General features: G+C 42.1%; 1 protein-coding gene and 2 long non-coding RNA genes across 4 annotated transcripts in view; 1 reads left to right on the forward strand and 2 right to left on the reverse strand.

Annotated features, from left to right (window-relative positions):
* HECTD2 (HECT domain E3 ubiquitin protein ligase 2) overlaps nt 1-13021 on the reverse strand; it is a 47875-nt gene extending 34854 nt beyond the window's left edge. The window contains exons 1-2 of the mRNA XM_064144724.1: nt 12321-13021; nt 7216-7345 (exon numbers count right to left, since the gene is read on the reverse strand). Coding sequence (XP_064000794.1) covers nt 7216-7345; nt 12321-12536 — 346 coding nt within the window. The 5' untranslated portion in view covers nt 12537-13021. The remainder of the gene's footprint in view (nt 1-7215; nt 7346-12320) is intronic.
* Nucleotides 13022-13030: 9 nt separating this feature from the next.
* LOC135176090 (uncharacterized) lies at nt 13031-15102 on the forward strand. Its single transcript, XR_010302558.1, has 2 exons — nt 13031-13593; nt 14102-15102. It is a non-coding gene; the product is annotated as an uncharacterized LOC135176090 (long non-coding RNA).
* A 6167-nt stretch (nt 15103-21269) lies between these two features.
* Nucleotides 21270-23799, reverse strand: LOC135176484 (uncharacterized). Of its 2 annotated transcripts, none has more exons than XR_010302676.1 (3): nt 23713-23799; nt 23224-23357; nt 21270-21537 (listed from the first exon to the last, which is right to left on the reverse strand). It is a non-coding gene; the product is annotated as an uncharacterized LOC135176484 (long non-coding RNA). The 2 variants fall into 2 exon arrangements; XR_010302675.1 differs by lacking the exon at nt 23713-23799 and adding an exon at nt 23581-23703.
* Nucleotides 23800-25570: the final 1771 nt, after the last annotated feature.

Here is a 25570-nt window from a genome sequence, read left to right on the forward strand (position 1 = left end):
TAAGAAAAAAAAATTCAATGTAGTACACACAAACATCCATTTTACTGACAACACCTTTTCAAACGCTCCTAAATCAGACTAAAAATGCTTTTTACTCCACACTTAAAAGCATTTATATAAACTACAACATACATTTGGGATAAAATACACTATATAAAGTAAGTGTCCTCAAAAGTCAAACATGTTAGACCGAAATCCTTGATGAATTGTCTAAGAGTCCTCTAAATCTTTCCAGAGAATTGTTTCTTTAAAAAAAAATAATCACTAAACATCAAAGTAGTATCACTGCTCTGATGTCTATCCCATTTATCACAGCAGGGAAATAGATGCTACCAAAATCCCCAGAACCCAAAGGCAGATTTTTCCAGTCGTGGTAATGACAGTGACGCTGTCATTGTGACTTAACTCAGCCACCATTTATCAAACAACAATAGATCTGATTTTCCCTCAATCCCTCGAGTATGGCATTGATTAGAGATATCGAACCTTGTCACTCTGGCAACTGGAATTTAAAGCTACTTAAAGAGAAAAGCAGCAATTTAAAAACCAAAGTGGACACATAGGTAGTAAATTAATTCAAGCCAAGGTGTCAAGCAATCTCACCATGCAAGTGCTCTGCTGTTGCACAATATTTGCTGAAAACAAGATGGACCAACTTAAAAGAAACTAAGACTATGTCCTAGTTTTATACTTGGAGAAAAACAAGTCATGGTCGTTTAGCTCTCATTCCGTCTTCTCAATTTTAAGGGGATTAAACATTGTATTATAGTCACCTGAATACACTGAAAAGAGGACAATATTCTCTCCATATCTGCAGATGAGACAGCTGTTGTCAGAAGACGTTTCTCACTTCAATAAATTGAGGCTGCAGGTGCTAAGCTGGTAACTTGCACCCTGCTAGTGATGTAGTTTTCTTTGGAATACATTCAGCTTAAATTAGATACACTAAAATCAGATTTTAATAATGTGTTTAATAAATACTATCAAACACAGTATGTTTTTCCATCATTCAAGTTGATTTGTAAATAGATTTATTTGCTTGTCTGACATTCAGAAACATTAATTAAGATCTGCTACTTGAGAAATTCTCAACTTTATGTATTGAGTTGATAAGCAGCAAACACAATAGTACAAGACAAGAAAAAACCCAATTATTTCTGGCTGTTTGCCCAGTTACAACAAATAAAGAGACTCAGCAATGCATGACTGCATAAGGCATGATCAAAACCTTTGTGGAAGAAAATCTCATTCATATAATGCAGAATTCGCTAGCACAGGGACATTTGGGATGAATCTACTTAGAACAGTAGTTGTTTTCATGGTGACCAACACGGCTACTGCCAGATGAAAATTTTCAAAGTAAGGGAAACAAACCTTACTTTTATTTGCAACATTATAAAAGAACTAGAACCACCTAGTTAATATAGAGATTCCATAACAGATTGCTGTTGCATTAGAAGACTTGTTATATAAACACAATCTCTGTTGCAGCTACTCAACAAATACCACCCTACACTTCATGCTGTATTTATCAGCATTTTCTCCATGCTTCTGTTTTCCAATTAAATTAACATTCTTCAAACTCAAGCTTGAAATATTACCAGTATATACATCTATATATACACATGTTATCCAGAGAGATAAATGTATAGGGTTAACACTCCAGGGGGAGTAACCCTGAACCTGACCCTAGGTGGTCTTGACCCCTCCCCAGGGGTGGGTCTGAACACCACCAGGTGATGGTTTGCCCACTCCCTCTTCCTGTCCCATAATAGCAGGAGGACTTCTTGTTTCACTCTCTGCACCCCCCCGACTCAGTTATAGCACCATTACCATCTGCTCCTGGTTTCTCTTTGCTCTACCACGTGGCCATCACTCACGAGGGGGACAAAGCCATCACCATCACAATCGGTTTTATTTATACATTTTGTATGTTGCTATTTTTCCCTTCCCTATACCTTTTGTAACTTCCCTACCTCAGATACCTCTTTTAAGTTATTGTTAAACTTTTCAACTCCCAAATCAAGTGAGATTGATTTATCTGGGTGTGCTTACTTCTCTCTCTCTCTCTCTCTCTCCATCTAATCCCTTTCTTTTGGGAAAGGAGGGGAAGAGGGAAGGGCACTTTATAAAATTATTATTGGTTCTATCAAATTCATCTGAGTCTCTGGAAATTTAAATTAGAACTGAGACAATAATGTACATGTAAACTGAAAAAAAATTCACCATCTAAGCACCATTCTTGAATTCTAGAATAGCAGTATTTTTAACTGAGAATTTTAAGAAGTATTTTTAGCTGAGAATTTTTAAAAAAAAATGTTTTTTTTTCCATAGAATACACATACCTCTTAAAAAATGTTTGAGTGCACTGGGGACTGTCAGTAAAAGTAATCTGTTTTTATACCAGCAGTTTATCATGATCCTGAAACTACCAGCATATCTGAGGGATGGGTGCCAAGTGGACAGGGCCCATCTCTTCTCAGTGGTCAGCAGCAATAAGACAAGGAGCCATAGCTACAAATTGGAACAGAGAAGGCTTTACCTCAACATGAGGAGAAACTTCTTCACAGTCAGGGTGTCAGAGCACTGGAACAGGCTGCCCAGAGAGGTTGCGGAGTCTCCTTGAGACTTTCAAAACCCACCTGGATGTGTTCCTATGCAAACTACTCTAGGGGATTTTGCCTTGGCTAAGGGGTTGGACTCTATGGTCTCTGGAGGTCCCTTCCAACCTCTAATGTTCTGTGATTTGCTTGACTTTACACATTGAGGTTTATTTCAATAATATATCCTTGACTGCTGCAACAAAAGTAGCATGGCCAGCAGGACAAGGGAGGTTATTCTCTCCCTCAGCTCCACTCTTCTGAGACCTCACAAAGCCCCTAACACAAGAATAACATGGAACTGTTCAAGTGAGTCCAAAGAAGGGCCATAAAGCTGATCAGAGGACTAGAGCACTTCTCCTGTGCAGACAGGTGGAGACAATTTTGGTTGTTCAGTCTGAAGATGAAAAGGCTTGAGGTAGGCCTTATATCAGCCTTCATTTTTTAAGGGGTCTTCAGCACAGGTAGAGAGGGAACTCTGACAGAGGCATATAGTGATGGGATCAGGGGTAATGGCTTCAAATTGGAAGAAATTAGATTTACAGCAGGCATTAGGAAGAAATTCTTAACCATGTCAGCAGTGAGACACTGGCACAGGTTGCCTGGAGAAGCTGTAAAAGCTCCAACCCTGGAAGTGCTCAAAGGTAGTTTGGATGGGGCTTCAAGCAACTTGATCTAGTAGAAGGTGTCCCTCCCTGCCCAAGGCAGGAGGATTTGAACTACATGATCTTTTAAGGTCTCTTCCAACCCAAACCATTCCATCATTCTATAACAAATATTGCCATTCATTAGTATGGCTGCCCAGGGAGGTGGTGGAGTCACTGTCCCTAGAAGTGTTCAAGAAAAGACTGGATGAGGCACTTAGTGCCATGGTCTAGTTGACTGGATAGGGCTGGGGGATAGGTTGGACTGGATGATCTTGGAGGTCTCTTCCAACCTGGTTGATTCTATGATTCTATGTTAAAAATTAACAACTGAGTACTTAATGAGGCAGCAATTACAGCTGGGACAGCATGATGTGCAGCAAGAGCGAAGGGTACCTCTAGAGAGTGCCATCTAAAGTTTACCATGTATGTCAGGTAGAAAAAAAAAGTGAAATTAATGAAAAGAATTGGTACTGCATTTTTCACACTAGCTAACCCAATGCTAGATTTAATATTACTTTGTTCTAATTTTCATTAAGCAGGCTTTCATATCATAAGATTGTGTGGTGGACTGGGAATTTCCCCCCTACCCCCCCAAATTAAAATTTACCAGATCAGCTGAGACAGTTTGGAAGATAAAGCAAAGCGAAATTTACAAGCATACATACAAAATATATTTACATGTATTTACAATTACATACAATTTAGAAATACAGAAATCAAATCTTCCCCCCCAGAGAGAGAAAGGCCCAGGAGGGACTAAATGTCACCCTCTCTCTCTCTCCCAGATACAGCAAAGCTCACATGTTATCTGGTCAGTTAAGATTAGTGGAAGAGATTAGAAAGAGAAGCAAAGGGACCCAGTACCCAAAAGCAAAGAAGAAAGAATTGTTTATATGTTGGCTTACCAACATATTGTCCGTATATTGGCTTAGCAAACCAATGAATGATATAAGCTTGATCATTAATACTCTTTTACAAACAATGATATAATTTCTCTTATTAGACTATTCCAATGAGCCTTAAACCACTACAGAATGCATTAAGCAACTAATCAAACAGAAGCTGGACAGGAAACAACTAAGACTTAAATGATGAAAGACAGGATCTTGGAGTCTATGAATCAACTGCATGCATGTTTAGAAGGCTAAAGATTAGTTAATACTGACAAGAGGTCATATTTAGGTTCTGAGAATAATGGTACCTGGGAAAGGCAAATCGTTTTATCTCTCTGAGGACTTTCAGATTCCAATAATATTGCAGTTGTTTACATGCAATTCTTATACAATGATGTTTCTTCAAAAACAAATGGGTGACAGCAGTGGCCACCTGACACTTGTTCTTCTTGCTTCGCTATTTCCATCTTAGACTACTCTGTAAGAATCAGCAGAACTCTGACCTGCGTTGCAGCAGTATTGCCCTCAAGAACACCACTTTTACCTTAACTCCAGCATGTTAAACAGCAGTGGAAGTACTCTTCACTGGCCATGTGCAGCCACCTTGACTTCCTTTGTGCAGCACAAAGCTACTTGAGCAAAGTACGAAAGCCCTGTTCAGCTATCATTTACACATAATTGCCTTTGACGTTTCAGTAATTCAGTAATTGGGGTGGTGGATTGTTTCTTAATTTTTTAAAAGCAAAGCAAGCATATTTTCTTGCTTCATAACAAAAATTGCTTAAAAAAACAAACATCTTGCACTGACTTTTACTTTTGAGCATAGCTAGTGAGGAGACAGATTATTTTAGTAAGGATCCAATCTTGCAAGGTATGTCACCTTCTTCTGAACAGCTCTGAAACTAACTATACCTGTACATAATTTTGTTTCAAACTCACTGTTGTGGAGAGACTGTAGGCCGAAAAGCAGGCTTGTTTATGTCTTGCCTGGACATGTTTTTCTGCCAGGACCCCTGGCTGTAAACAGGTTGTGTAAGGCCCCACACACCCAGCTCGTGTCTCCAAGGGGTAAATCCATGTGATCCCCATATCTGGGAAAGTCCAGGCAAGAGCTTCTGCCTATTATGGTAAGGTTTGGCTGACTGCCAACCTGATTGGTCATTCTAGTGGCCAAAGAGGCCATTAATCTCGGCCCACAGTCAATAAATAGGGGTGCACAGGTAAACAAAGTGCTCTGACCCTACCTGCAGCTCAGTTCAGACCCCACTGCAGTGCCCTGCTGCTCTGACTCACCTGCACGGCTCAGACATAGCTCTGACCCTCACTTGCAGCGTTCAGAGGCTCAGACCTCATGCTTTGATTCATTCGCAGCTCACCTGCTCTGCACATTTTTTGCCTCCTAAGCCAGCTGTGCACATCTGCACGCTATTGTACTACCAGGACCAGATCCTGCATTACTTTACCTACGGAGCTCAGACTCCCAGCAGCCACGCACACTTTGCATGCCTGCTGCCTATTATTGCCTGGTAAGTGCTGTTGCCGCTGAGATAACCAGGAAGCAGACTCTGGATTGTCTGCACACACGGCCTGAAGCCGTGAACAAACGTGCCAGAGACAGCACTGATATTCTTCTCCTGCTCCTGAAATCCTGCCAGCTGACAAGCCCTGGACAAAGCATCCAGAAGAAGCCAGCAGCACCAAGGCAGAGATCATCCTTCGCTAGGAGAACAAAGGTTAGAGAAAACCATTATTTCCCCAGAGACTGGGAAGATTTATCCTCTCCCCTCAAGCCGGGAAGATTCCAGCCTCCCAAGTCCACAGGCAGAGACCCTGGAGAATTGGACAGTAGGCACAGGCTGTGACATAGCCCCAGAGTGTGATTAATAATTAATAATACTTGCGAGTAAAAGCTTTAATACCTCTGTAATATAAGTTGCCTCTGCCGTAGAGCAGAAAGAGTTTCAGCCCACTCTGCTGGGCAAATAGCATAAAGATCCCAAGCAGCATTAAGCTGCAGGGAAAACTCCTCTCTCTATTTATAGTTTGAATGTTTGCTAGTTGATTAACAAATTCCCTGTACATATTTTATCCTAAATTGCTTTCATAACTGTGTATGACCTTTAATATTAATATATAGTGGTTGGGAGTGGCGAGAGTTCAGAATATTGAATTTAATAAATCTACATTTTTATATAAAATTTATATTGCCCCAATTAATTTCTTCCCTCCGCCAAATAGGCGTAGGTACCAAGAAATCCCCCTTCATAACACTCACACTATTGAAATCTCTTTACTAATGCAGCATTTTTCTTTCAAGCCTTAAATTCATAGAATGCTTAGAAATACTTAGATAATCACAGAATAATGAGGCCAAGAGGGATATGTTCAGAGGCAAGATCAATAAATACCTGACAAACTGTTGTACAACCTGTTTTCAGAAGTCCTAAATTGCTGAAATTCTATATCCTGCCCCCAAAATCTCATTAGAGTCAGAATGTCATCTCATTAGAATCCAGCCTAGCCTACTATACTGAATACACAGCTCCACTTCCTATTATTACCTCACCATGCCACACAAACCTTCCATCTCACCTTTAAAGCTCTTCAGAACTTAATAATCTTTGCCTGTAAACATTATTTGATGTCATTACTGGCCTTCATCTTCACTGAAAAATAGCAGTGAAAATGCCCTCTGCCTGCATCACTCCTGCCATCCTTCAGGAAAAATCTTCTCCACCAAGTTCTGACACGTTTTCTTGCAAAGTTGCAATCTGATTCAATTTCTACAAACAATATTTGCAAACAGACTACTGAACCCATAACTTTTCTTAAAAGTTCAGACGATTATTTTATCCTTCAGGTCTATTTGGTTTTTTGTTTTGTTTGTTTTTAATCTAGTTTGTCTCTATGACACAATCTCTACAGAGGATGGACTGTCATGCATATCACTGCCCATGTAACGTACAGCACAGCATAACTGAATGAAATCTAGACTTCTGCCACAATACAAATATTGGCACAACACTAAGCACCTTAAATTGGTAACTAAGTAACACAGGATTTTAATTCTCTTACCATTTTTGATGTTGGGTATAACAAGTTCTGTGGGTGAATTTCTGTTTCCGATGCCTTCCTTCTTTTGGTTGATACTTGTGATGAAACTGCTGAAAGTGGAAAACTGATTTTTGGCTCCTCTCTCCAATCCCTGTAATTAAAATGGCAGCATGCTATAAATTACATTACCGCAAGAGTAATCTTACCAAATTAAGTATTACAGAAAACACTTACGTAACTTTTATCTTGAAATTACAGTAGTAATACCTAAATCAGACACCAATAATGATTCTGCAAGTCTGTTTCAAATTGAATCAGGAAAAGTATCATAAAATTCCTTTCCATTACATTCAGAACCACAAGTATTAATTTAAATTAAGGAGTATAAAGTTATCTTTGGGTTACTGTGAGAAAAACACGGTATGATTAGAATGCTTTCAACAATATTCTAACTTTGTGTGTCCTCATTTCTAACTACTTTTATACTCCTCACTACATCCACCTCAGTTTAAGCAGATGATAGTGTCACATTCCTTTTTTTAAACAACTCTAATATGCTAAAGTAGTTTAGATGAATTTCCCAAGACTTGAAATGCAGGGCCAAAAATTGTGTGTGAGCTAATCTGCTAACGAAATTTAAACCACGGCTACCCGAGTACAAACACCTAACGATTCACAATTGTCAGCATCAACTGCCACTGAAGAAGGGCCAGACAACAAACATTTGTTAACACAATGTTCAAGAGCACCTACTTGACTGCCTGTATGTGCTACCACCAAGCCTTTACATTAACACATTTTAACAGTGAACAGAAGTTAAATCACGCAAGTTTCCACAGAATTGCACCAACTGGTCTGACACTGAATGCTATTCAGTGGGCCCAAGACAACAGAAGCTGCACGATGGAGGATGTTAATTTCAAGCTCAGATCCAAGTCAGTTGATATCAGGCGAAGATGGATTGACTCAGAAAAATGTACAAACTCTCCCTGCACATGATGGTTTTCTGCCTCACATTAACCTAAAGATGCATTTACTTAGTATGTTAGCTCCACTCTCAGAAATACAATCAAAACCACAAAACAACCACAAATGGTTTCATGCAAATCAAACCTGTCATTCCCCAAAGTGCAACAAAAGTTCTAGATTAATTAACATAATATCCTGTCTTATTTTCTTCTTCTTTTTTTTTTTTTTTTTTTTTTTTTTTTAAACCCATACATTTCCTTTTCCCTGTAAGAGCTGTAAATTTGGAATAAGACATGCAGGCAGAGTTCTGAAGAAAGTACTTCACTTTCCCCACAACATCCTGAAATACCACCAGGAGGGTAATAACAGAGCCCATAAACCTGCCATGCCACAGTGTGTGTAACCTGGTACGCTGCCAGGAATTTCAAATAACTGACACAAAAGCTGTTTTTCCACTGCTTGTAACTCAGCAAATTATAAATTTGAACAATCAGCAGGACCTCCAGCTTTAAAAATACCAAGTTTCAATTTCTTGTTCCAAATTCCTTGTATGCAACAAACATTCAAACAAAATGTAATTACCACTGTAATTTCCACATTAACTTCTTTTATTCTATAACCTTTGAAATATCATTAAGATATTTCTTAAGAGTCACCTGGAACATGATTGGAGATAAACAGACCCTGGACAAATATGCCAAGACATGACTGACTGGAAAAGGACTTTTAAACAAATCCATGCCTGAGGTTAGTCTGCTGTGTCACAGAACGTATGCTCTAGGGAGAATGCCTCTAGAGCTTGGACTTAGTCTAACTATGATTAATAGGGAATATATACCATAGATAATAAGGAACAGTAGGTTTTATGAAACAGACTATCCTGACAGCCTTTTTGACTGACTCAGCTTTCTAGGTTTTACTCCAGCCACACCATTGAAATAGTACAGTTATTTAAAAATGTTCTTAATGCCATCCCCCTCAGCAGTTATCAGAAACAACAAAAGTTGTACATGATAATTAACTCTATCATCCTGCTCCAAGCACGGTTCCAACAATATTAAATAAACACGCAGGCAAAGGCTTTACTGGAAAGCCCTGAACAACACTGGAAAACTACATGCTCATTAATGAGGATCTCTGACATCCTGGGAAAGTTATCTAGGACAAGCATACAGCACCATGTCATACTTCCAAGATTTTGTACAAGGTCAGGGAGACTCTAGAGCCTAAAACTCTACACACATACTGCCATCAGAAAAACAAACCCACACATAGAGAATGAGTATATTTAGAGGGAGTAAATGGATCAAAGTAATCTTTAGTCTTCTTTTATTAAAGAGAATATTGCTAACTCACAACTCCACTGGCTTGTTAGTGGAAGTTTTCCAAAGCATCAAGCTCTCCATAAGACTGGTGACATACTAGCATCATACTTTACAAATCTATGATTTTCATTATTGACGTTAAATTAGATGAAGGAAATAAGTCAAACTGCAGAGCACACATGGAGTGCTTTTTGGAAGAGGCAAAAGACCATCTCACTCAAGACCCATACTTACACAGCAAGCTGTGGTCAGTGGGGAGTCATGTTTTCTGTCCTTGTGCAAGAAGGCATGGAGGACACTCATCACCTAAAGGCAGCTGTCAATGCAACAGCCTAGACAAGAAGTAGGATCTTCATTTCCATTCATATCTTGAAATGTGACTATAGAACTGGTTTTGCTTTACAGAAGACTACTTATTCCTGCTTACTAGGGAGAAGTTATTTAGCTTCCCACACATTTGTTTTCAGAATCAGCATACTGAACTTCAAGCCACCGCCCCTTATATATTATTTCTAGGCACCATTTAGCCTATAAGGAAAGCCTGAACTCCTTGCAGGACCATGTTAATGGGGTAATTTCCACAACTTTCCTTAGCTAAAAAAGAGCAAAGAAAAAAAAAACCATTCTTTCACAATCCCACATGGCCTTTGGTGAGGAAAGGCCACCATATGAATGACAATAGTCACAGGATCATCTTATTCCGATTTGCAGCCATCTTAAAGGCATAGTGAGACATCTTTCACACATGTGGTCTTAGGTGAGAAAGGATACCACATTTATCTATTGACTTAAAATTCTTACCATTTCCACAGCTGTTGTGGAAAACAGAAACTAAAGGATGTCAGACCTTTATGTGGCCTTTGATGAAGCTCTGGTCACACCACATTAGTTATACAAATTTATGGTGAACCTCCAGTAAACTGAAAAAGTCAATTACACAAAATACAGGCAGATGATCTGAGACAAGGATATCTGAGGCTCACACCCTATAGAACACATATATAGTATCTGTATCACTGTGGTCATCATACAACAGTTATAAATTTAGAAATAATAGGCAGAAAGAATATGAAAACTAAGGTAATCTGGGGTATCATTGTATGTATGTATGAGCATGTATTTTAAAGGCAATTTTAATCGGAAAACCCCCAAGAATTAGCAATGATAGGATGAATCTCACAACACACTTTGAAGTACTGGAATCACATGTAAGTTGACCATGACTAGGGCTTAGCAGACCAGCAGTCCAATACCTTCTACAGCAATTCATACAGGTCTTGCAAAAGCATACCTGCATTCCCTATTTGGTATATCTGGATCAAAACCTGTATTCTGTTACCTACAACCAGTGAAATCCTGGGCTTTGGAGATGTTTATTACCTCTGTCCACAAAACTCTCTCTCTCTGTAGTAAACTATTAAAATCCATATACAGCTCTTTGTAAATTCAAAATCCTATGTGTATTTGACAAGCAAGCACATGCAGCCAATTTGAGCTTCTCTGTAGCAGGTCAGCTTAGACAACTTATGTCTGTAGGCAACAGCTTAGAGGTACATGAAGGATGCACATCTACAAACTCTTCTGATTCTTTAAGGCAATTGGTGTTCTACATGGCTGCCCAGTTGGACACATTCTTTTCATTAGCTGAGCCTTACACAAGTCAGATCAATTGTATCTTTATTCTAAAGGACTGGCATTTGCAATTCAAAGTCTGAAGCAGAGAATTCAAAGGTAAAAATAACTCCTGGGCACTTGTCCATTACAGACTTCTCCCATCCAAATATGCGTTTGAATGACAAGAACAAACACATTCTTTCTCATTCAGACAGATTTGCAATGCTGAAAGTCTTTCAGAAGACTGGAACATTGTAAGCAAAACACAAAATTGGCAGAACTGCTCAAAGGAGTTTGCAGTTTGCCTGTAATTACTTTGTTTAACATTATAATTATTTAATGACAGTTATAAACATTAGATGCTCGATCTTTTAAACACAAATTATGTAAATTTGTAATTTCGCAAGACAGATGCTTATCAGAACTGTTGAATTAAAATCTAATAACTGTATTACAGGGCTGGTAACATTTTTGCTCTGCTGTCGGACTGGAGTAACTTCCAGTAAGCTAGAAGAGTGGAGCTAAGCAAGATACTCAACTCATGCCAGGAAAATGGTATGTTCTGTAACATCGTATGGTCAGCAAAAAGAAAATCCTAACTCCAGTGAAATTAAAAATCTCAAACGAGGTTCCTGATATTAAATTATTCTGTAAAATAACGTTCTCACAGTGCCTTTACCCATGTGAACTCATTCATCCATTACTAAAACGTTTTTGCCACCTTTGCTTCAACATAAAGTGAAAACCGGAAAAGACCTTTCAGGAAAAAGTTAAAAACACAGCAGTGCCCTCCCGCTAGCTTCCTTAAGCGTATTGAGAGCTGAAACCCTCCACCCCCCGAAAAGCCCTAACCAACAGTCAGTGCCGCAAACCCTCAGTCATGACTAACCCAGAAGAGCAGACCGTTGTAAAATGTTAAAGAACTATAAGTAGGTGGGGAATTTATAGCTTCATTATGTCACTGCTTACAGATGCACTTGTTATTTTTAAGAAACTTGAATGAAAGCCTCTCAGCGGAAAAGAATTTGAAAGAAAATTAACATGATGTGTGTGTCCCCCCCCCCCCTCTATTCCCATCGCCACGAATAAAGCGGCAGACAGAGCGAATGGCAGCGGAGACTGCAAGGACGGTGTCGCTTCCCGGGGCTGAGACCTGGTGGGCAGTAGCCCGGGCACTGACGGGTCGCTCGGCACCGCCGGCTGCCGCAAGAGACCTACCCCGGCTGCCGCGCTGGATCCTGTCCGGATGGGTGGCAGTGTCTCTCGCTCCTTTTCTTTCTCTCCTTCTTCCTCCTCTTCCTCTTCATCCTCGCCGCCCTCCGGGGCTGACGGGGGCGCCGCGCAGTCCTCATTCAGCTCCGCTCCCGCCGCCAGCCCCTCGCCGGAGGGTAGGTCGGCAGCAGCAGTGGCCGCTGACGGGCTCTGCAGCGACATGGCCCGGCTACCGCCTGGCCGTCCCGCTCTTCTCTGCTCACGTCAGCCTCTCGGCTCCCACTGGCACTCGAGCCCCCGCACCCTCTTCTTTTTCTTCTCCTCCCTGCCGCCGCCGCCCCCGAGCCCCTCCGAGGAACCCCCACGGGCACTCCCAGCACAGCCGCTTCTGCTTCTCGCGGGGCGGCCGCGGCAATGCAGCAGCCGGCCTGCTCCCGGGCGCTCAGACACCCCCGCACGGCGGGGCGGAGCGCAGGCCGCCCCCGCCGCGGCCCCGGAGAGGAGGGGGAGAGCGGGAGGCAGCGGAGCAGATGTGGCCGGAGCCGCCTGACCTGCTGCCCCTGTGCCACTGCGCCCCCTACAGGTCGCGGGCAGGAAGCAGGTCTGCTGCGGCCATGTTGTTTCTAGGCGGCCCGTGGAAACGCTTTTGGCGACCGGGCGCGCCGCGCGGGGGCAGCGGAGGACACGGCCACGGAAACCGCGGCGGGGAAAAAGCGTTGGTGCCGGGCAGGCGTGCGGGAATAAGCGCTGTCCGCCGCGCTCTGCGCAGCCGCCGTGGCAGAGGGCGAACTTTGCGCGGCGCTAGCGGCCCCATGGGGCTTCGCTTGCCAAGGCACAGGTCAGGGACACCGCCAAGCCCCAGGGGTGGCGAGGACACCCTGCAGCGCCCATCTCTAGCGCCCTGCGAAGATCTGCCAGGCGCAGTCTCCTGCCTCGCAGCGAAGTCGTACCCACCGCGAGCGGGGAGCGGCCGGGCTGGGACATGGCAGCGAGTGAATAAACGAAAAAACAAACAAAAACCTGCCGGGACCTGCGCCTGCTTCACACGGGGCCGATGCGGTGTGTTGCACCGCTGCCAGGGACTGCGCTGTCGCACCGCCCTGTCACCTCAGGGTACCTTGGTCACGGCTTCGAGTCACGCTCTACCAAGTGCAACACCAAAAAGAAGTGTGAAAGCTTAGTCTTGTCTCTGCTTCCCTGGCAATGCCTGAGCGGTACCAGGCGCTGTGCGGATGGGCACAGGTCTCAGCCATTTGGGCAGGGTCTGGGGAAGCCTGAGGTAAGGTCCGCTGTCAGAGACGCTGTGCAGCAGCCCGGGCTTGTGGAAGCTTTCTTGTGTAGCGTAACCCAAAATCTTCAGACGCGCTGTGCTGACTGGTTGCAATACGGTATCTAGAGTAGATGTAACGCAGCATTTGTCTGCGGGATACTGACCGTCACTTGGCTCCGTACGCGAAGCTATGCAGCCCTTCAAACCATTAGCTGCCAGACAAACAAGCTTCTCTCAGCTCACTCTAATTTTGTGTCTGGAGAAGAGGCCCTCTCCCGGGACCAGGATCCCAGCAGTGTGAATAGCATTAGAGAGCACTGGAAACAAACCTTCAGCATTGTTTTTCAGCTGGAGGTGAGCCACGTGATCGCTTTTCCCGGCATTGGCATTACACAAGGAGCTCCTGCAGGCTGGGGCTGGGGTAAAGATCTCTGTCAGCGGCATAAAAGCAAGGGCATAATAGGTACTGCAGCGTCAATCTAACACAAACACTGAAAAATGCTTTCTCTTTTTGAAGGAACTGGCAGACCTGGAGTTTACCACGTTTCATGAAGAAATCGCTTTGTCTCCTTGCAAAGTTAAATATGAGAGCTGGTTTTCAAAACCTTCATACCTCACTGTGCTTGCTTCCCAGTTGCTCTCAGTAGTTTGCATGAATAAGTGGCCTGCTGCACTTAAACAAAGCCCCCCAAACACACACTCATCTTTTCCCTTTGTATGTCAAGAAACAGCATAATGATAGTAATTTCAACAACTTCAGTACAAGCAGCTGTACACCCAGTAGCAGTCCCCAACTGGAAGTAATTGACACAGCTTGTGCCAACTTGAAACATGGAAGGATCTGCTTCCTTGTGCTTGCAGAAAGAGGTGAAGCCTAGAGAAGTAGAATTGTAGGAAGGCAAATACACAAAATTAATTCATAATGCCTTCCCCCACCCCTCCCCAAATTCCATTGAGCTGTAAGGTCTTTGATAGCTTCAAAAACACTGAAATAGCTTTCTATCAGGATTTTTTTCACAAAAAACTATTACAACATAAAGGCATCAATTTTTACTGTCCATACTGTTCTGTGCTATTGATGCTGAAGTGTTCTGCTGAACTGAACTAATTAGGATTAATATCCTGACCCATGATAATTATGAAAAAAGGCACAAAATAAAATTAATTCCTATTTTTTATGAGAGTAAAAGGACCACATAATGAGGGACAAGCAAACATATTTTCATATTTCTAACAAAGGTAGCCTACAGCTGGTGCCTACAGTCAGTAACTAATTCATAGATCCACAAGGCAGCCAAAGATGTAGCCACAGCTGGGAAAAGCATGTCTAAATTGGCTTTCAACTTTCTACCAGGGATTGATGCTAACTGGGTGTAACAGTGTTGCAGGTCATGAGGCAGTGCATGTGAATCCTGAAATCATTTGTTGGCAAAATTATAAACCAGGGTAGTGGAACAGTAAGAAAACAGGATAAAGACAGACTGTCTTCCAGTACAACAAGATTTCTCATGTATACAACATGCCAATTTTTGCAAAACTGAACAGAGAGGGGTATGTAACTGACATTTTAGAAGATTTCACAGAATCATAGGATCACAGCATCATAGAATGGTAGGGGTTGGAAAGGACCCCTGGAGATCACCTAGTACAAAGCCTCTGCTAATGCAGGTACACCTTAGATCAGGTTGCACAGGAAGGCATCCAGGCAGGTTTTGAAAGTCTCCAGCTCTGATTACACAACCTTTCTGGGCAGCCTGTTTCAGTGTTCCATCAGCCTCAAAGTAAAGAAGTTTCTCTTTTAAGTTCAAGTGAAACCTCCTGTGTTTTAGCTTGTACCCATTGCCCATGGTTCCATTGCTGGCCACCGCTGAAAAGAGCCCATCCCCTTGACTCCCATCCTTTAGATACTTACATGCATTTTTAAGATCCCTTCTCAGTCTTCTCCATGCTAAAAAGCACCAGGTCTCTCAGCTTTTCTTTCTAAGACAGATGGTTGTGTCCCCTTAATCATCTTTGTGGCCTTCTGCTGGACTCTGTCCAGTAGTTTCCTGTCTCTCTTGAACTGGGAAGCCCAGAAGTAGATACAATACTCCAGGTGTGGCCTCACAGGGCAAAGTAGAGGGGGAGGAGAACTTCCCTCCACCTGCTGGCCATACTCTTCTTAATGCGTTCTAGGATGCCGTTTGCCTTCGTGGCCACCAGGGCACACTGCCGGCTCATGGTCCACCAGTGCTCCCAGGTCCTTCTCCACAGAGCTGCTTTCCAGCAGGTCAATCTATAACCAGTACTGGTGCAAGTGCAGGACTCTACACTTGCCCTTGTTGAGCTTCATGAGGCCAAATTCTTCAGCTTGTCCAGGTCTTGTTGAATTGCAGCACACCCTTCTGACGTGTCAGCTGCTCCTTCCAGTATTTTGTCAACAACAAATTTGCTGCAAGTACACTGTTCCTTCATCCAGGTTGCTGATGATTATGTTGAACAAGACTGGACCCAGTACTGATCCCCAGGGGTCACCACTAGCCAGAAGCCTCCAACTAGACCCCGCACCATTGATCACAACAATCTGTACTCTGTCATTCAGCTAGTTCTTAATCCACTTCTCTGTTCACTCATCTAACCATAGTTTATCTGTGAGGATGTTATGAGAGACAACGTCAAAAGCCTTGCTGAAGTCAAGGTAGGCAACACCCACTGCTCACTCCTCATCTACCCAGCTGACCACATCATTATAAAAGCTATCAGATTGGTTAATCATGATTGTCATTTCAGGAATCCATGCTGACTATTCCTGATAATCTTCTCTAGAGGATGATCTCCAGAATGAGCTTTCCATCAGCTTTCCAGGGATGGAGGAGAGGCTGACTGGCCTGTAGTTTCCTGGGTCCTCTTCTTGTTTGTTTTGAAGTTTGGAGTAATGAATTTTTTGGCCAGACAGCCTAAGATTCCTAACACTCAAACACACTCAATGCCTTTATTTTGAAAATATTTGCAGGCTTTTTGTTTGTGTCACCTTTCACAATATTTCCAGTTCTTCCTTTGAGGCTGATAATGCCTCAAATTGCTTTCCTTCATGGTTGCTTTTTCACTTGCAACTCTTATGTTTCCTCCTTTACCTTTCTAAGGACCCTTTCCTTGATCTCTTTGATCTTTTCTGAGCTGCCTAAAAATATTAAATCACACAGTGCCAGCTACTTCACAGCATTTTTTGGTGATTGAGAGGAAAAGTAAAGTTCAGTCAAAAACTACTGCTGATGCCAAGTACATGTTGTGTGGGCCTACACATCCATGCTGGTTCCTGGATCAGCTTGGCCTGCACTGGACCCCATGCTGGTGTGTCACACTACTGGCTCAAATAAGCACATGTACATTGTGGTAACACCTCTGAATGACTATGGGGTGGGGACACACAGGGGGCAATCTTGAACATATTTCCCTTGACTTGCAGGAGAGTAATCTTGCCTTACCAGGTTACTGACCATTTCAGCTAGAAGACAACCTTCTTGACATCTAGGCATTTTAGAACTGTTCACAAATATATTTTTTTCTTACCCAAGAGTTTAAATTGCCAGGCAGGGAAAAAAGTCAGTGGCACATCTCTGTGCAATGACGTGGCCAGGCACATACTGCCACTAGGAATGACAACTGGAAACAAACCAAATGCTAACATTTGTTCGCAAGTGATTAGTAAATGCTTACAAGTAATAGATACAGTTGCAGAGACTGGCATTTGGAAGTGATGCTACATTCCCTAGTTAGTATTTTCATGACAAATAATTGAATATACCTCACACATTTCTCTGTAGTCAGAAGTCAAAATGCAGCCATAGCCAAAATCAGCCCAGATTTAATTCAGTAATATTATATGTGGTTTGGGCCCATGATGGATTTTCCACTGGCCCTCAAATGCTTTGCTTGTGTTTGAAATCAAAGAGTATCAAAGATCCTGCTGCAAACTGGCATTGCAAAAACTGAAGTGGCCTGTGTCCTTTAGAATCACAGAGTCACAGAACGCGAGGACAAATTTCTTCACTGTGAGGGTGACACAACACTGGAACAGGCTGCCCAGGGGGGTTGTGGAGTCTCCCTCTCTGGAGATATTAAAAACCTGCCTGGATGCGTTTCTGTGTGATCTGATATAGGTGATCCTGCTCTGTGGGTGGTTGGACTTTCAAGGTCCCTTCCAGCCCCTGACATTCTGTGATTCTGTGATTCAAATTGGAAAAGACCCTCAGGATCACCAAGTCCAACCCTCCTCCACAAGGTTCACTCTAAACCATATCCCCAAGCACCACATCCAAACGACTTTTAAACACATCCGGTGTTGGTGACTCAAAAGAAAAGGTAGGCTGAATTTCCTGTTCAGTTGATGATACACTGTTGTCACGCAGATACACTCTGTGTCTCTTTTTATCGAGTAGTACTGTTTCTTTATCTTCTCACTGATTGGAGACCTCTTACAATCCTCAATACAAAAATCTACCTAACAGATGTGTGCTTTGTGAGATGGACCCTGAGTGGGCACAAGGTGAAGCACAGGATGGTTGAAACATTGAAAGGGGAAGTGAAAGCTGAAGACAACACATTTCCTCTCTATGGGAGTAGGAGAGAGAGAAGTGGTTGGGAGTTTTCCAACACAACAGGTTTTCAGCAAAACACTTCAGATTTAACAGAAAGGCCTGATTCATTCAATAGAAATGTTTTACCAAGAAGCATCTTTTCAAGTGACCTTTTACCAGAAAGCAGGCAAGATGCCACTGAAATCTACCTGTTACTCTGCTGACTCAGTTGGAAAGCTTGCTACACTTGTCATATGAATCATCTAAATCAGAGACTGCATGACTTCTGGGCTCCCTGGCCAACTAAATCCCAAGCTGCTCTACCCTCCTGTGCCACCTGCCCACGTCACCCATTAGGGAAGACGGAAGGTCCTGTTTGCGCACAGGTCGTGACTGTTCAGAGACTGCACAGTTTCAGAGCTCATAAGGCATGACCCTAGTCTCATCTGACAGTCCCTGTCATCTGTTTCCCTTGAAGTTGGACTAAGGTATACATTTGGGGAATTTTGTCTTAAAGAATCCATTTGCCTGTGAATTGGTCTGCCCCAGATGACAAGCTAGTCCAGTTATGTTTGCTATTCTTGATGAATTAGGCTCTTAGAAGACAAAACTAGCATGATCTTCTCCAAGGTACAGCAAAACAACAAATTAAAGACTAGGAGATAACCTTCTTTGTTATCTGTGATCTGGACATTATTTTAAAATGAGATGGAGACAGATAATTAGGATCTTATTCTATTCGAAATGGAAACAAGAAACAAGTATGCAATGCTAAAGAAAGTTCAAATGAGGCAGCAATATATAATGTTTCGTTCAGAAAGTTCCAAATGGCAACATGCTCTTAGTTAAGTTTTCTATTTAGCATGGCTATGCAAACTTTTGCTAGCTGCTGGGTTAACAAACTAACCTAATTTCTTTGAAAAGAGAACATTCTTGAACTCAAGTGTCAGCGAGAGAGAACATTTAAATAATTTCAGTAGGCTCATCCTCTCTGTTTATGAGGCTGTAGCCTAAAGGAGCAGTGCCGGTCGAGTGCATATAACGAGGGCTGCAGCTCCCTCCAGTGCTGGCACAGCAGCGTTTCCAGCCGCGAAGGAAGTTGTCCTTGGCTGAAACAGCATCACCCTTGGTTGCCCTCCTGGCTCCTAGCATTTGGAAATCATTTGTTAGATCACAGATGTGTTTGATATCCTAAAAAATCCTAGATTTTGAGCCTTAAAGATAATAAATGTGGGGTGAGATCGGATCATGTATGCAGTAATTTGCATGAGTATCCTGGTATCCTGATTGCCAGGGCAAACAGCATAGACAAGATTGATCTCATATGTTAGTTTGGGCAGGATTAAAATCTGGATGACTGAGAATTACAAGCTGGATTCCTTTTGAGAATTTAATATCTTAATTCATTATGTGGTATTCCCTTTATAATGTCTAAAAGGGGTGGGCACTGTGCCTTGGTTAGCTAACTCATTTCCTTTGTATGGTTAACTTCTATAACAAGACGAGATAGCTGAACAACTTACAGAGGTCTTGAATCTCCCAAGGAGGAAAGGCCTCTGGCTGACATATGAGAGTAACTAAAATGAGAGGGCTGGGGCAGTTGCTGTCCCCTCCCATTGAATGGTGCTGTTCTTGACAACAAATCTGCTCCTTTCCTGTAGATCTGTAAGATAAATAAGCTTTGATTTTAACCTGTTGCTTCAAGCATACAGGAACCTAAAGTGGAAGGGAGACATCTTCCACAGTGCTAGTGAGCTGCTCCTGCAGCAGATCAAGCTCTGAGGACAATTCTTAAATCCTGTTCCTCGTATGCAGCTGCAGCTGGGCATGGATTCAGCTGCAAATCTGTAGCACATGCACCAATCAGTCCCCAGCTCAGCACCTAGCCAAGTGTAACTGTTGGTTGCTGTGTCAGGCAGGCACCTAGATTCCCAGTCTCAACTTTTCCTATTCCAGGGCTGCTTCATTTTCTCTTCTTCCCTGCTCAGAGTATGTTGTTTGAGAATGTCTGTTATTTCAAAATGTGTTTGAGGGCTTCCTCCCATGTCTCCTACAAACAATATCAGCTTCAAACCAAATTCTTCCACTTTGATGAGAGTTTCTTAACTTTCCCACACTGATATCAGTTGCAGACTCCTCCTTGGACATTGCTATAGATCCACTGACTGCCTTTCAACAGCTTGTCTGGAATAACTGTGAGAGAGAGTAAAGACATAAAGAACCATGTGCAATGCTATGGCAGCCTCTGACCAAAAGCACTGAAGAAAGAGAAGAACTCTCAAGACAACCTCAACATGTGTTGTAGCATCAGCACAAGCCCATTGCATTTACATACTGAAATGTTCACCATCCCTCTGAGGAGCACACCTGAGATCTCACATCAGATTTGTGAGAAGATAGCAGCTCCAGGGCACGCTCTCAGTCAGCATGGACCAGAAGCTCCCTGTATGCCAGGAGGCAGAAAGGAACACAAGTCACAATTTTCCAGGAGCACTAGAAGCACTTACTGGATTGGATGGGTGCCTTGGGCATCCCTGTGCTGTGCAGTGTGGATGCCTGAACAGCAGGTAGGGTGCTCCAGTGCAGGTTGTGCTAGCACTCTCCCCAAGGGCCTTTGAAAAAAAAGATGCACAAATATAAGTGACTCAAAACCCGTTTCTTCAGTGTTAATTCTAGCAGAATTGAAGACACGTAAAGCACAAAAACCTCCTGTTGGTGTGTGTAGAACAAAAGGAGGAATGGAAACACAAGTACTGTAATGGTGACTCTATTTACTTAATAAATGCACAAGTCATGCTGTTTTGCTGCTGTCTTCTTCAAAGGAAATGTTCACCAAGTGGAGGTTAATAACCACATTTTCTGTCCTTGCAGAAATGCAGAGTATTGGTTTTGATAATCAGATTGATATACCTGAGTTCTTCCTGTATAATTTGCTTTTAAGAAATGGTGGGTTGGTGTTTGGGGTTTTTTTTTTTTGTTTGTTTGTTTGTTTTTGTTTTGCTTTTTACTCTCCCTTCACTTATTCTCCTTAAATTTCTGACATTTTCCAAAGATTTTCACCTCTATAACCTCTGACAGGGTTGTGATCACTGGAGTCCTTGAGACACATAGTAAGGCAGTAGAGAATCCTGGAGTTGCAAGACAATTTTAATGTATAAATAAGAGATACTAAAACAAAGAGCTGTACCAGGTCCCTGTATGAATTATTACAATCTTTTAAACTGAAAACTCCATCTACTGGTAATACCTCTGTAAGCATTTTGCCATGAAACTGGCTCCAGCTCCTGGCTTTGCAGGCTAGTGCTGGTACCATCAGCAGGACATCACTTTGCTTTTCAATCTGAGTGACAAAATAGGATCATCCTGTTCTTCAACATTGCACCACTCCACTTGACCTCTGGAAAAAAAGAAGAAGAAGAAAGCTCTTGCAGGGCTTCCTGTGAAGCATCTGCCCAGGAGAAGAGGCAATAAAGACATGTGTAGATTTTCCCCATGCTGCAAAGCCTGGATGGGGGTGAATGGGGTGCCTGTTCTGGCAGGGCGCAGAGAGAAAACTGGGTGAGGATGGCCCTGCTTCCTCCAAGGTGTTAAGCTGGCAGCTGGAGTCTCCAAAATTTTCAGCTGATACTGCAGAATTTCCTGTTATTGAGTACAGAAGTCTCTGATTTGCTGAAGTACAGGCTCCTTCCCAAGACACTGGCGCCAATTTATAATATCATTTGTATTCAACCAAGTACTTCTATTTATAATAACCTTACCAATCATATACTTGGTAAAGCACTTCTAAAGAAGGAGATTACTTTCTGTCTTTCCAGGGTATGAAGTAGTGTACTATATAAGTACTGCAGCTTAAGTACTGTCTATTTTGAATGTCAGTTAGGATCAGGTAGTGTTTATAAAGTCCTGATTTTTAGCAGTTTTTATTCAGTACTTTTCAAATTTGCATCAAACTGAAACTTGGCATGTAAGCTGTCAGCACAGATGCTAGTTTTAGTCCAAAAATAGAGTATGTTAAAGCTTTTAAAGGTGTCAAATGGCTTATTTATGCAGTGGTTGCAGATGCTTTAGCTTTCTGGCTCTTTCAACTGTACAAAAGCTTACTTTATCACCTCCCTGCCTCCACCATTCTCCAATGATATAATTCCAAGTGGTGAGGAACAAGAAGACAAGTAATCACACTGAAATAATAATCCAAGGACAGCATGCCCTGGAAACAAAAGCAGCACCAATTTTGGAAGACACAGAACTATCCTTACAGAGTCACTGCAAAGATAAAAAAGATTGAGAATGTACTTGAAGTGAGCATGTTATTCAGAATGATGACAGTGAAAGGAAAGACAAAATTGTCAGCACTGTGAAAGGTCCCTAATGGTCCCATTTAGACAAGGAAGACGCTCCTCCAGTGATTAAAGCTATTTTGTCTTCATCTGCAGTGAATATTGCAGAGCGTAGGTCCATATCCACCGTATTTGTGGAGTATGTGTATTAAAGTTTTAGGCATCACACTTTAGAAAATTTAACGTAGATCACTTATATTCAATGATCTATAAACATTTGTATGGCAAAACCCCTGCCACTTGCATAATAAATCCAACCACATCCACAGGTGAGCCCATTTGCTCCATTTTGCAGAGGCAAATAAATGTCTTCTGAAGTTAAAAAATCTGAGTTCTGCTGGACTAGCAAATAAAATCAGATTTTTTAAACAGAACTTTTCATGCAGAATGTCCTGCCAACAACTTCAGGAGAGACCAGATCACTGTAAAGAGGAAATACACTCTGTTCTCTTTATTTCCTGGAAGACAGGATGGAAGGCACAAGAAAGTTGGGGAGGTCCTGCCTTGTAAGAGATCTATCACCACAGAAGTTTCCGTTTATAACAAATGGAGGCATAATACACATAGTTATTTGCAAGTATGTTTAAATGTAAATCAAAAGTATCCCATACGACAGAATCACAGAATGTGACAGGTTGGAAGGGATGTCCAGAGATCATCAAGTCCAATCCCCTTTATTAATTTTTCTAAGTTTTAAGAATACTTGAAGGATGTAAAAGTTGTGAGGAGATTTCAATTGAACTTACTTAACATGATCTTCAAATTCCAGCTGCATTTCTTCCGGTGAGCAGTTTACTCTTGGTAGGAGCACTTATGCCAGTACAAGTTAATGTGCATGACTTCTTGTGTATCCTACCTCTCTTGGGGAGGCACATTCCATCTGTTTGTAAAACCAAGAGAATTTGCCACAGTGGTTACAGACAAACATCTTAAAGTTTAGATCCTTTAAAAACCACTGAATCCAACTGGACCCAAATATAACAGAGACCAATTACAAGATTATAAGCGTGAAGCATTTGCTCATACATCATATAATATATTAACTAATCTGTGTTTTTTTTTTTTCTGAAGGATGGTAGCATTTCAATATTCTTTGGCTATACCTCTTCTAAAAGATTTTCATGAGTAATTTCTCCTCTAAAATTTGCTCCATATAATATTCATGATACAATATTAAGCTCTATTTTATAGCCAAGATTTAAAAGCACACACTACAGCACTCATGGCATGCAAACCTTTTAGTCCTTCCTGTCAGAATGAAGCAATGTGAAAAACCTGGGCTAATTTCTTTGGGTTTCAGGCAGCTGTGGATGAGAAGCAATTTATGCTCACGTTTTGAAGTTGTGCCAGCAGGAGTTTGCTCTTCAGATACTTCAGTATACCGTTAGAAAAGTCACATCTCATGTTGTCAATTGGTTGAAACCTGGTCACAAGTCTTTTTCCCTCCTGTTACAGCCATCCTTGTGAAACAGCAAGCCTGTTTTTCTGGCCAGTGTGTGCTCTGTGAATGAGTTCTCTAAAACTTTATTTACTGAAAACTCAGATATGTTTTATTAAGCCTACAAATCTGAAGGTTGAATCAGTTCATGTTTGATAAAAAAAGAAGTCACTATGCTAAAATCAGAATAGTTTTTAATAATTTAAAAAACATTACATTTATTAAAAAAAAAACCACAACAAAACCAACAACAAAACAAACAAACAATCAAACCCACTCCCAAAACAACCAACCAGACAAACCAGACCAACCAACCAAAAACCCCCTAAGCCATTGTAAGGACAGGCTGGAGGAGCATACCTTGGCCAGATGCTTTTTGAATCTTTTCAGCCTTCATGAATCCCAGGCCTCATTGTGACATTTCTCCTCACAGAATCATAAAGGCTGATACCAGAGCTTTCGAGCTCCTAAGAGTTTCTGCTGTACCTGTTTCCAAGTGAGACAAACAGAAGGTGGGGTTTTCAGTAGGTTGCTCTTGCTGTTGATAGCCAGCAGTGGCTGTAATGTCGTGATACTTTTAGGTAGCATAAACCAGCTCTGGTGTTGAAACGGGCTATCCACTCTTCCCCACTCTCCAGTTACTGGTTGTTACCCCACCACTCCCTTGCCCTGGTGTTTGCAGGAGCACTGTGTGTGGTTTCATGGAGAGGTGGTTGCATTTAAACCAGAGAAAAAAGAAGAGAGGTTAGTAAATCATTAATTAAAAAATGGGGAGGGCCAGCAGCAGCAGCAGCAGGGCCTAGGCTCAGTGGTGGCTCAGTGCAGTGTCTGAAGATCAGGCATCAGCTGCAAGGCTGGAACTCAGCACATTGATGTAGGTGCTGTACAGGAAAGGGCAACTAAGTCGATCCTTGACTCAAACAGGACGTTGCTGCCATTCAGAGCTCAGATTCTCTTCTGATGTCTGTCTGCCTGCACCACAGAAGGGGAATATGCACGTAGGTTGTATTTTGCAAGAACTGCCCAAAAAAGGAACAGTGAATATTTTTTGCCCATGGTGTGATTTGACACATGACAGGGCAACCTTCCAGGGCAAAGAATGCAATCCTAGTGTGTATCTGATATAATTAAGGAAGTATGACTTAAGTACCAGCTCATGGCAACAGTCTGGAGTGATACCAGTGGCTTGAGATACAATGCTGTGGTTTTGCTTCCCATCTAGGGAATTGCAATATATGCTAAAAATACTGTTTGGCACATGGAAATAGAGAGTGTTATCACATGCAAAGGGGGAGATGAAATGTCAGCCCCAGTAGAAGTCACCACGGAAGACAGAAAACATAGCATTAAGCACTTTGAAGTAAGCCTTTTTGTGTTGCCAGCAAAATAAACTGGGACTGGGTTGACATTCATTATTCCTCTCTCCCCCTTTGGTCCTTGCATGATGAAAAATGATATGTTTAGAAGTGAGTCATAGGTAAATAAAGCCTGTATAGGCAAGATTTTTTTCCGTATTAAGTATTAGTTTTCTGCCACACATAGTATCTGTGTAGCTACTGAAGATATTTTCTTCCCTGTGTTTTGTCATGGGAAGATGTCTTTATTTTTCAGCTGTATTTGAAGTCACTCATCTCTAGGGAAACATGGGAGGGGAT

This window comes from Pogoniulus pusillus, chromosome 6, assembly GCF_015220805.1.
Source record: "Pogoniulus pusillus isolate bPogPus1 chromosome 6, bPogPus1.pri, whole genome shotgun sequence".
Taxonomy (NCBI): Eukaryota; Metazoa; Chordata; class Aves; order Piciformes; family Lybiidae; genus Pogoniulus; species Pogoniulus pusillus.